Source organism: Triturus cristatus, chromosome 10, assembly GCF_964204655.1.
Source record: "Triturus cristatus chromosome 10, aTriCri1.1, whole genome shotgun sequence".
Lineage (NCBI taxonomy): Eukaryota > Metazoa > Chordata > Amphibia > Caudata > Salamandridae > Triturus > Triturus cristatus.
The window spans coordinates 869,059,721-869,072,801 of NC_140593.1; the positions used below are offsets into that span (position 1 = coordinate 869,059,721).

The 13,081-nt window shown below is 39.8% G+C and overlaps 1 protein-coding gene across 3 annotated transcripts in view; it reads right to left on the minus strand.

Moving 5' to 3' along the window:
- The window catches only part of LOC146796133 (GTPase IMAP family member 7-like), a 94,406-nt gene that overhangs the window by 19,908 nt on the left and 61,417 nt on the right, over positions 1-13,081 (minus strand). For 2 of the 3 annotated variants that reach the window (XM_085630174.1, XM_085630175.1), the window contains exon 4: positions 6,635-6,745. In XM_085630174.1, coding sequence (XP_085486300.1) covers positions 6,635-6,745 — 111 coding nt within the window. Of the gene's footprint in view, positions 1-6,624; positions 6,746-13,081 lie in introns of all 3 variants that reach the window. The other variant, XM_085630176.1, reaches the window with a different exon arrangement.

Below are 13,081 nucleotides of genomic sequence, written 5' to 3' on the forward strand. Positions count from 1 at the left end.
CATGAAAGTTCTTGAATAGCTATTCGGCAGACCGCATGCAATCAGGCACTTCAAAGGCCTCTGCCTTTTAATGTACATCTATATGTAAGTAGATATTTTATACAAGATTCCCTTCTGAAGTCGATTCTTCAGTCCAGTGCGTTCTTTAACACACAAGTCATATGAAAATGCCTTTTTTTGTGTTGCTAATAACTTTGGCACCTTTTGACGAATCTCCACAAAATGTTCCAACAAAGAGCTGCTTTTTGACTTGAAAAGTTTCAGGTGATTCATCAAGCATGGACTGAGAGAAACAGGGGTCCCAAAACATGTTTTCCTCATTAATTTTTCCATAGGCACTTTAGAAACAGCTACAGCCAAAACCTCTGAACGAATTTACACCAAATGTGGAAAAATGATATATCTTGACCAGACCTAGGGGCTTATTACGATGTAAGTTGGAGTTTCCTCCAACAGACACCATAGCGGAAATGGGGCCAACCGAGCACTGGTCGGCGGTCCCGACTGCATAAATACGATCCAACCACACATGGTGTGCTTGCATTCTCCCATTCTTCTATGGGAACTTGTGTTACAATAAACATTCGTAGCACAAGTTCCCATAGAGAAATGGGAGATTGTGTTAATCACTGAATCCTGTGGCAGGCACCTCAAGATGCCTGCCCCAAGGTGCAGGGATGGTGCCCCCTCGACACCCAACCAAAGGCCACAAGGAAAAGTTGGCCCTGCTAGGGGCCCTCAAACTCGCTTTCCAACAGACTTTGCAGACCCCCCAGGATATAGCGGCATGGATTAGCAAATTTAGCAGCACAAATATGGCAATTTAGCGGCATTTTTGCGGCACTTTATTTTGCTCATAATCATTCATTTTCAGCCTTAAATCAATGGAAACTGTTTTAGCAGAGTATTCCACTTTGGAATAGACAACTTGGGATATGGTGAAGGCTGTTATCCCTTGGAAATGCAATCCTCCATTTACTTTATTATAGGTTCTGAGAATCCCATCAAAGATGGCCTGGAAGCATCCCATAGGAAATGGCATTCCAGAACCTACAAACCAGGCGTCAGGCTTTCTGTGTCTCGGGTCATTTACTTTCCTTCCTGATGGCAGATAAGGTCCGGCACATCGCGAAAATCCTGGAGAGTCTGATTAACTGCCAAGCGAGGAGCCTGGCTACCTCACTGAGTCATTGTGCCATCAGCAACTGCCAAGCAACGAGCCTGGCTACCTCACTGAGTCATTGTGCAATCACCAACGGCCAAGCGTGGGGCCTGGCTACCTCATTGAGTCACTGCGCCATCACCAACTGCCAAGCCTAGCTACCTCCATGGGCCTTGGTGTCTTCAGCCTCTTCACTGCGCAGTAGAAATCTTCATCAGCTGCTGAGCCAGGATCTCGCTTGTGACCAAAGCTTTCTTTGTAATAAGCAAACTTCCTAAAATTTGCTATTAATGTGAATGATTTTAAACTACCTACAAAAGGCAGGGCCTTCCATTATTTTCAAGGGCTAAAATATAACGCATTGGTTTTTTTTACTTAAATCTATTTATGCCATTATTTAACAGTTGCAGACAATAGGTGGCAGTCTGGGGGAGATCAAGCAAACCCGGGGTTACTCTAAAGGCTGCATCATGGTGAGAGGTAAATCGTCATGTATTCATCAGCAGGTAATGACCCGCTAACGTGGCATTCCCAATCAGCTGGTAGGCCCGGCAGAAGCGTGCACATCAAGGTGCAGCAGCTCAGTTACGAATGTATGTCATTACATCGCATAGTAATACCACTCATGCCATTACAACGTGGGCATTACTACGCGATGCCAATGACAACGACATGCCATTACAACGCAAATTTTTACCACGACTATGCCTTTACCAAGCATGCCATTACAATGCAAAGGCATATAAAGCTATACTCTTGGTGAAAGTTTGCAAGGTAAGTGACTTTCCTACTCCTACACAACCCTCCCCTGCCCCCCAGTCCTCTCCCTACAATAACACTACACTACCCTGCACGACCCCACGACACTACACTAAAACACTACACTACACACTACAACACTACCCTAAACCCTAATGCACTACAATTCTAAAACTCTACAACAGTATCCTAAACCCTCAAACACTACACTACCCTAAACCCTCAAACACTACACTACACAAACACTACTACACTACCCTAAACCCTAAAACACTGCACTACCCTAAACCCTAAAACACTACACTTCACAAACACTACAACACTACCCTAAACCCTAAAACACTACACCAACACTACTACTCTACTCTAAAGCCTAAAACACTACACAAACACTACTACACTACCCAAAACCACTACACTACCCTGAACTCAAAAACACTACACTACACAAAACTACAACACTACCCTAAACCCTCAAACACTACACTACACAAACACTACTACACTAGCCTAAACCCTAAAACATTACACTAACCCCTAAAACACTACACTACACAAACACTACAACACTACCCTAAATCGCTACACTACACAAACACTACTCTAAACCATAAAACATTACACTAACCCCTAAAACACTACACAAACACTACAACACTACCCTAAACCCTAAATCGCTACACTACACAAACACTACTACACTAGCCTAAACCCTAAAACATTGCACTAACCCCTAAAACACTACACTACAACACTACCCTAAACCCTAAATCGCTACACTACATAAACACTACTACACTACCCTAAACCCTAATACACTACACTAAACAACCACTACAAAACACTACACTACAAAAAAAACACTAAAACGTTATAAAAAAAACACACAACACAAACATTACAACACTACTTTTACACTACCCTAAACCCTACAAAAGTAACCCCCACCCCAAGCGCAAACCCCCTTACCTCTTTCCTCTCCAGCGTCGCCATCTCTGCTCCCGGTTCCTGCTTGGTGTACGTCGTTGTGAGGAAACAGCCTCAGTTTCCTCACAACGACTTGGATAGCCGCCCCCGCCATTACACATTACATCGCATGCGTTGTAAAAGCGCATGCGAAGTAATGGTATGCATGGTTTTTACCACGTGTTGTAACATCGCATGCGTTGTAACGTATGAGATGTAATGGCAACGCGTGGTAAAAACAGAGTTGTAATGGCTGTTCCCCTCGGTTACGGCCATGCCGGGAGATAACGGGATGACGTTTAGCATGAGTCCCGGTCTTATCCGATCAGGAAGGAATGTATACTCATAAAAACAAATTCCCAAGATAATAAAAAATGCCGGTTTTAGCAAAAATGTATAATTAATATGGTGATCGATGAATAAATCAAAAATGATCTTTTACGGAACGGACTTTGGAAAAAGCTTATGTGGAAACTGCTGATTCTTAAATACACAGCGACTCATGGAACGAGTAGGTGAAACATATACAATTCCAAACTTGAAACATAAGGACATCACAGTTTGCACAGTATTCTAAAAGTATCATTATATGTAAGTGTAGAAAATTAAAACCACACATCGAATGCAGACATCTGCTGTGATTAACAATATATAGTGAAGTGGTCGCACAGTGCTATTGACACAAATGCAAAAAACATGGCATCTTGTTTGTGAATGATGCATAAGGTGGTCTTGACACAGGAAAACACAAATGCAAAACATTTTTCACTGCTTGTAATATTGTAACATCCATGCAGGCAAGTGAAGAATTACAATTACCTTAGAAATGTACAACCTTAACCTTCTCCCTGCATTCCTTCAATTTCGCGGGCACTTTTGTAAAAATTGCCGCATTTTTACAAAAGTGCCGATTTCGCGGGCACTTTTGTAAAAATCGCAGCATTTTTACAAAAGTGCTGATTTTGCGGCAAACCACGAAATCGCGCAATCGCAAAATCCTGGAGGGTCTGACTTTGGCATGGAAAGCCCTTGGAAAACCAAGCATCGTAATCCCAAACTGAGAAACGCCTGTCCTATGAGATTACAGGCTGGTTTCCGACTGGCCGATGGGCTCCTGGAACCCGTCGGAAGCCGGCCAGAATGACTGGCTGGTTTCAATTCTGACCAGCTGTATTGTAATCGCCCGGTTGGAATTGAAACTAACGATCTCGATCGTAAAGCCTCTGACCTAAGGTCAGAGGCTTTACGAACAAGATCGGAATAGGTCCCATAGTGTTTTTTGGTGTAAATCCCATGCCTGCGTCCATGCCATGCACTGTTAATTACCCCACATATTACGTCACTCATGACATTTTCTATGGCATCATTGATAATATCACTGCAATATGTGCAATGAAATTATTGATGAGAAAACTGCATGGTGGGGGCGCGAGTTATAGGTACCTTATGGCACAAGTATAGTTACTTGAGATACCTACAACTGGTGAAGTTCTATGGTTCTTAGAGTTTAAAATGTTGCATTCTTATAGAGTTTTTTATGTAGCACGAACTGGACCCGAAGGTATCATGTATCAGAGCGCTTTAAACAGCACCAGTTGCATTACAATAGGACACATTAATTTTTTGGTCAGGTACAGGGAGATTAAGTGATTTGCCCAGAATCATAGGATGTTCAGTGTCGCTGTCGAGACTCGAACCCACTTCTCCAATTTCGAGATCGGCCGCCCTAGCCGTTAGGCCAACTCCTCTTCCTGCATTGTTACTCAACATTTCATCTCACTATAGCGTTACTTTAATCTTTGTTCTTTTCAGTGGATCGATAAATAGAAATAGATAGATAGATAGATAGATAGATAGATAGATAGATAGATAGATAGATAGATAGACAAATAGACAAATAATGTATATATGTATACACACAAACATATTTAATTAATACTACATATTTATAATAATCATTTTAATATTACAATTCTAAAAATCTTTTACGTGTTTGTTAAATGATTATCAGTATTTGAAATTAGCTCTAGGTATATCTTTTAATACATTGAAATAAATATTAAATAAATATATTCATTATATTAAATATAAAGTAAAATGTTAAAGTAGTTTGGATTTCTTTAAATGTATTCTTAAGGCACATTGTTTTTAAATTAAATTAATGCATTTTAAATAATTCAGTATTTAATAAATTGTTTAAGTTAAAAGTGCTGTAACATTATGAGCAAAAAAAACGATGGATTTAGGCCCAGATCTCTGTACTGGGGTGAATGTATGACATTGCTCTGCATTCTGTCCATCAATTGTTCTTTTTGCATTTGTCACCCTGAGTGGGACGGGTATGTCCAGACGTGGGTCCCATGCTCTCCATGCCACTGGAGTCAAGCTATCCTGGCTGATGAGGGCTGAACGCCCAAAACCGGTCCTAGGATGCTTGTTTCCTGTCCAGGGAGGACCTGCCCTGGCAGTTTGGGCTGGACTGTTCCCATGAGGCACAGGGTCAAGACTGATTTGCATATGGCTGGGTCCAAACTGGAATGGCATGGTGAGTAAAAAAACGATGGATTTAGGCCCAGATCTCTGTACTGGGGTGAATGTATGACATTTTTCTGCATTCTGTCCATCAATTGTTCTTTTTGCATTTGTAACATTATATGTAATTGCTACTAGATTTAAAATAACTATATTTGGAATTGGTGTACATTAATATTTTGTAATAAAATATGTTTTTATGTTGAATAAACTCTAATAAATGTACCGATACCTTACCAAAAGAAAATCTCCACCCCTGGTGGCACTGATCTCTGAATACTTGTAAAAATGTATGAGTAGTATCTTCACCCTTGTAAATCTGTCGTGAAGACAAGTAATCTATGGTTAGGAGTAATGTTATGCTTATAAATGGTGATTATCAAAAAAATATAGAAAATTCCTCATAGCTGAAAAGTAGATTTGCATGTGACTACATCTACATTTGTAAGTTTACCTTTGTGAATAAGGCATTAGGGGCCTATTAGTGGTGCGGCAGTCCCGCACCGGCAATTAGGATGCCACCGCCACGGTGGGGGTGGCATCCCCCATCCACAACATTGTGCGGGCAGTGCTCACAGCCTCGCCCGCCACAATGCTGTGGATGCACCTTGTGCATTTGCATGCACAACGTGGCAGGCACCGCGCAGTGCCTGCCACGTTGTGCCTGCAAATGCAGGGAGGTACCATAGGTACCCCCATGTGCACCCCCCACCCTCCCAACACCCTGGGGGCCCGCAACGGGACCCCCAGTCAGGAACCGCATGCCTTTCCATGACAGCAACGCCGCCATGGAAAGGAACATTCCTGCCTGCATTGTAATATGGATGGCGGTGTCTTGCAGACACCGCCACCATAAACAGCCCCTTTTCCGACCGGTCAACTCGTCAACCAGCAGAAAACCAGCGGACGGTCTTTCCGTCCGCCAGGGTCGCCCCCGCCATCGTAATATGGCGGGGGAAATGGGATGCGGGCGGTGGGAAATGTCAGGCGGATCACCACCGCCATGCGGGCGGTGGCGATCTGCCCGACATACTGATAGACCCCTAAGTGTGTTTAGATTAACCCTCAGAATCTAATCACTTGGATGAAGATGAAGGACAAGCACGTAATGTGAATTCTGGACTTCAGGATATAATATTCTGCTGAATACTTAACCATTTATTTTGCCTGAAAATTAATTAAGACATTGATAATTAATCACATACACTGGTGTACCTTCAGGATTCAATAGCTTTGTCTTTGCAGCGTGCATTGGTTTCTCCATTCGAGGGAATGGCTTGACTACCATCACATTTTCTTGTTCGAATATGCTTCTTAACATGTTGACTGTAGAGGACAAAATACATTTATTTAAGTGGACAGCCTCCCTTCAGCTCCCTTTCCAATAAGTGATCTAAGCCACTGTAGCTACACCTCCAAAACATGTTCACCAATACACAAAACAAGCATTACTTTATAAATATCATTGGCAAAGTACAGCATGATAAATAATAATAAATAGAGTACATTGATATGAAAATTGTTATTAGAGTAAAATAACAATAAAGTAATTCTCAGACTTAAGTTTTCAGTCTTACAATACTTTTTATAGAATACCTCTAGTAGCATTAGATACAGCTTTCATGCCAATCACAACTGGGCTTTCAGAGTTGCTGTATACAACCCATCCTTCATCTAGTTTTTCTATTATTCATAAAAAATGAGACATTCTGCCTTTCTTAAGGATTTAGAAGACTTCAGCCTCAGCTTTCCCTAATTTCTTAACTGTTCGGATACATTTCTCTTCAGGCACCTCCTCCTGTGAGGTGAAGTATATAAAACACAGGAGAATTCCCCCAGTCTAATCATGTTTTTTTACTGTCCTCTGTGCAATGGTTTTCTTTTTCTCTTCAAATGAACTTATAGCGGAGAATGCAAAGTGGTAATGAATGCTCAGTTTGTGGATTCTCTGTTGGAAGCCTTCTCTAGCACGTTTTTGCAACATATTGGGTCAACAAGAATGAACTGAGGGTCCACTTGGTGTGGTCTCCTGGGCTGCACCTTCCTTGGTGTTCCCAAATCCTTCTGGAGATTGTAAGTTGGAGGCTGTACTTAAAACGGTATATGCTGACTCAAACCTTTCACTGAGGGCTTAGATTTATTCTTACATTACAAAGTTGGTAAAAAAGCACACCTTACACCGCCATAAGCTGTGACACAAAAAACTGTTTGTTCAGAGGTGTTGTTAAACATGGTGGTCATAATAAGTTTTTGTTTGAACTTTCTTTTAACAGTGCCTGTGCTATTTCCTTCATGGTTCACCACTATCAGCCCATAGTTATGTCTGGGTCCATGAGTGGAAGAACAGATGCTAATCAGCACAAATGTATTCATTGCATTTGTTGCATTCAGGGGTCTCAAGTTCTTTGACCTGGAGTTGGTGACTTTCGCAAATTCTACATTTGAAAACAAGAAGTTTTCCTATTTTTTCCATTACATATCCAATGACTCATCCTCTAAACTCGAGAAGTAGCTTCTTGTTCCAGGTACTCTGGATGCTTCAGGTCAAGGTATGGGTCTCCTGCTACCAGAGAATGAGGCTCTCTTTCAGCACTCTTCTGCAGTTCCAACTTGAAATGGAGTCTGTACTGGGATGCTTTTTTTTTTGTATAGATGCCTGCATCTTTTCCGGAAGACTTTGCCGTCTCAGTCTCAGACGAGTAGTTTCTCCAGTGTGTGACTCAGGGAAAATTGATGGAGTTTGGAGCAGTCCTTCCTTTTCAGTATTGCTTGTGGATGAGGCCTTAGCTTCAGAATCTGGCTTGCTGGAGGGGTCATGTGGACGGCGTTACAGATCTGTTTACTAGCTAGTCTCTTATCCTGTTCTACCTTTGGAGATCAGTCAAAGAATCTACTTGATCATCTTCAGGTAACTGAAGGTCACTGGTGGGTTCTCTTTGGTGCTTGACCTGATGGAACTAAACAGGTGGATTCCCTGGTTGTCTTCAAAATGCTGACATCCGTGGATGTCCAGGACACTTATCTTCCTATTTTATTAGGGAGTGTCACTCAAAGTTTTTCTTGTTCACCGGATGCAGTGAGTTTAGAAAGAGACAGTACTGAAGTGAGTACTGTCTGGCCAGTAAAAAAATGTAGGTGAACCAAAACTGAAGACTTCAAAGGTGTGATGGGAGGCAGAATGCATCGCTGTTGATCAAAGGTATGAAGAGGAAAGAGAGGGGTGTAATAGAGATCATCACATGACATCCAGGTAAATCTACAGCGGAGGTGAATGGCTTTCTCTGTTTTGGCATCACATTAATACCTCCATAATAGAAAGCAATATTTTGTCTTATGGTTCTTGCCTTTGCATTTTCTAAACTCATTCTTGTTGTCTCATTATCTAAAACAGTGGACCGTCTTCTACTTTACAATTTTATTTATCATCTATGTTACCAATCGCAAAGCCGTGGCTGGTTATACTTTTAAAAGCATGCCTGATCTTAATGGTTTCTTATTCTTGGAAAATATATGCATAGATCAGTGATGTGATGCACAGTAAGTAGAAAATGTCTGTTGTCTCCTGGTTTTGATAAACATCTGCACATATGGTTTATGCTATGGAAGTTTGTGTATTTGTTCCCCAAAAACATATTTAAGCAAAACAAGGATGCAAAGCCTAAAATCTGGGCTGCAGGGTAAAATCACATGGAAGATTCCCCGTGGCTCCTTTTTTCCTGTTCTCCTGTTGTTTTTCTGTGTAAAGTAATTGTATGCTATCTGTCAGGCAGAATTATTTTATTTTTTATCTCTATTTTTGCTGTGTTCTCTTTCTTTGCATTGTAGTAATAAATGTGTGTTTTTTCTTTTTAATATATATATATGTGGAAGAAGGAGGTAGACTAGACAGAAACATGAATCCTTCATGAAGAACGTTGTGCTTTAGACTCATTTTATTGAAAAGCTTTTTATACTGTGGGAGGGTGGGGAACTTGAAGTGAAGCGATTCACACTGCAATTAAATGCTAATGACCTCAATATCAAGTTACCACACCATATATTAGAAAATATTGTGAGTTTTTGGATATAGAAGTGAATGTCACAAATGACAGATTTCCACTACTATCCACACAAAGGCAACAGCAACTAACTAAATTCTGCATGCCAATAGCAGAAATCCAACAGTAATAAAATGGAATCTACCGTAAGAACAAGGAGAATCTGTTCTGCAGAAGATGAATACGAGAAGGAAGTGCCAAAAATGACAGAAAGATTATTCCTACGTAGGTACCCACCAAGTGTTCTCAGTAATGCCTGGGAGAGAGCTTGTGAAAAGTGAACGGATTCACTACTTTAAAAAAAAATGAAAAAGGTCATCAAAAAGTGATAATGGCAAAGTACAGTGAATACTTTTGGAATATAATCTAGCACAACCAGAAATTAAAGGAATTTGAAAAAGGAATTGGCACATATTGGAAAGAGATAAACAATTGAAAAAAACGATAGCCTCTGGCCCATTAATAACCTCCTGGAGAACAAGATCATTAGGTAGCATTTTAAGGCACAGCTTTTATGATCCTGCAAGATGAAAGAATTGGCTATTGGAAAGTACAACGTTTTTCTTGAAATGTAACGTCTGTAAAGATTGGCAATATGGTCAGAAACAAAAGTCATGTAAAACATTTGAAGGACGGACAATCACAATACAAGATAGAATAACAGGTAACATGGAATATGTTGTTTATGCATTAGAATGTGATTGTGGGAATCTCTACATTGGATGCTCAAACAAGAAAGTAAAAGTAAGAATTCTCCAACATATAAGAGCAATCAGAAATGGAGACGAGCTATCCAGTGGCCAATCACTTGGAACAATATCATCAAAGATCCCCATCAGGATTTAAATATTATGGGATTAAACATGTTAAGGCTCATCCCCCGAGGAGATGACAGGGAAAAAAGAACTAAGAAGAGAGGTGTCTAGATTAATTTTAACCTTGGGTGCCGAGATACTATGAGGAAGCAACACAAATGTGGAGCTTTATGTACATTAATATGTTTTAATATACTATGAAAGCTTATATACCAATAATGAATCATTCTGACATCATATTTGATACAAAAGAAGAATGTATGTGAAATCAAATGTGAACATATAATTGTACTGAAAAAGGTAGTGATCTACAAATTTAGGAAAATGATATGTGTATATTAGTGGGTATCTCACATGGACAAGGAGTTCCCTTTTCTAGGAAAACCATGAATTGATCGCATAGCATTTTCATCATCCACCTAGCAATTTATCCTTATATTAGCATTACAAACATGACCATCAGCATGTTAACAGCTTATTTTGAGCACAAGTGCAATTAAATCATGTGCAATATGTTTTTGGAAACCCTTCACGTTGCACCTGGCACTTTACGCACTTTATTTATTAATTCAGATAATTTGTTGAGAATCAGGATACCTGACAACACCTTTCTTATTAGTAATTCTGCAACTGATGTAATACAGCTAGGATAAGTGTTGGATACTTTATTCACCTTTAAGGCTTTGTGACAATTAGAAAAATGATTATGTAATGAGATAACTGCGATCATTAGGGAATTAATCAATGAGGATATGAATTATTAAGAGGGTGGTAGTGAACACTAGATGGATTCGAGGAAACACCTAGAATTTTACTAATTATGCACAGGCACTTTACTTTGGTAATAGAGAAAGTGTAATCAATTGAAGTGCAGTATGTCAATAAATGCATTATAAAAGCACTTTACATAGCATTAGACACTTTACCTGCTGACCCGTATGGGTTGTCAAGAGGGTGGAATTAAGGATTAGGACATTAGAATAAATGTTCTTAAATCACATGTAAGAACTAGTGAAAAAAAACACTCTCAATACCCACTCATGCACAGACACTTTATCTGTGAAAGAATGCAATAATATATGGATTGAAAAATCCACTGTTACATGCATATGTAAAATCATCGATGAGGATAGATATAAATATCATTTTCTCTTCTCTCCCTCAAAATACAAATTGTTTTATTCAAAGATAACTCTCATTTGCACTTTAACAGGGAAATCCTTCCCTTCCCTTCCTAATGTGGTCATGGTGAACAGTAACGTTATCATCGGATGATTTCGCATTAAGTCACTTTAAACAGTGATTCAAAATGTAATTCCAACATGACAAAATAACATATGCAATGTGTTTGTTACCTTAACCAATAGATATGCATTGAGCATTAGAAATGATATGTTGTGTATCATACACCACTTATGAAACTGTGTGGAAAAATGTGATGAGGAAACGCGCCTTATATGTTTGAAAGGAAGAATTATGGCGCATAATGGAATAATTGTAAATAATTTTTTCTTATGAGTCTTGCACTTTGTGGATGATAATTGACAACTACAAAAAATGTTTTTGTAATTATGACTCAAAAGCTTCATGTTGTGGGAATAGAATGATACTGTGCCGGCCAAGCTGAGAAATGGATCCAGGGAAATGTGATGGAACAAATGTTGTTAGCGTTCTAGCGTACAAATTTGCTGTGGAACGTGGTGATGGACAAGTGTCCTAAAACATGAATAAAACATTGCCACCATGAATGTAATGTAGGCCCAGTGGAAGGAGTTAAGATGAAATGTGTCAGCTGTGATTTGTGCACTTTCTTGCAACTTTGCATGTTTTATTGTCTTTATGAGGTTTGAAATAATCCTTAATCTGCGCATGATTCCAGCTTTTTGGCATCTTTTTTTGCTGGAGCCGCCGCGATCTCTGGATAAGGAAGTCGCAATGTGGTGTCAACCCGTACAGATATATATCACGTCATTTGAGATGTCTTCAGTGATGTCATCAGTAATGTCACTGGCCATGTCATGAGTGATGTAATATGTGAGTCCCCCCTCCAGGAACCGATTTCAGCCGCGGGGACACCATCCTCAAGGGCCCGGCCTTTTTGTTTATGTTTTTTTAATAATTGTAATTGCATTTATATAGCGGTTACTACCCCTGATGAGGCATCGAAGCACTTTTTCTGTACACACTACCACAGAACCCTAAAGGGATATATTGTGAATTAGTATAGGGAGATATGAAATTAAAATGAGCGATGGACATGTGAGCTTTTTATTTTGATTGAAAAAGGATAGTGGAGTGATAGAAGAGGAAAGGGTTTGCATTTATATAGTGTTTGCTACCCCTGATGAGATGCTGAAGTGCTTTTCAGTAGGTAGCACACTACTCTGGAATCCAAACAGGATAGTGAGGAATTACTATAGGAAGATATGAAATTAATTTGAGCAGTGCACATGTTAATCTATCAGTTTGATTGAAAATGATAGTGGAGGGATAGAAGAGGAAAGGGTCTAGAAAGGTTTTTTTTTTAGCTCCTAGTAGTAGGAGGAGGTTTGGGATGAGTAAAAGGGAGGTGAAGGAGAAAAGAGTCAGAGGGAAGGGTTTAGAAAGGTTTGTTTGGGATATCTTAATAGTAAAGGAGTTATGAGATGATGCAAGGAGGAGTATAGGAGGGAAGATTCTTGAAAGGTTTATTTTGGGGATCATAGTAGTAGAATAGGCTTTGGGCTAAGTGAGAGAGTGGACGTAGAGGATATATTGAGAGAAGTATAAGGTGAGAAATAGGGTAGTGCATTGGAGATGCTGAATTAGAA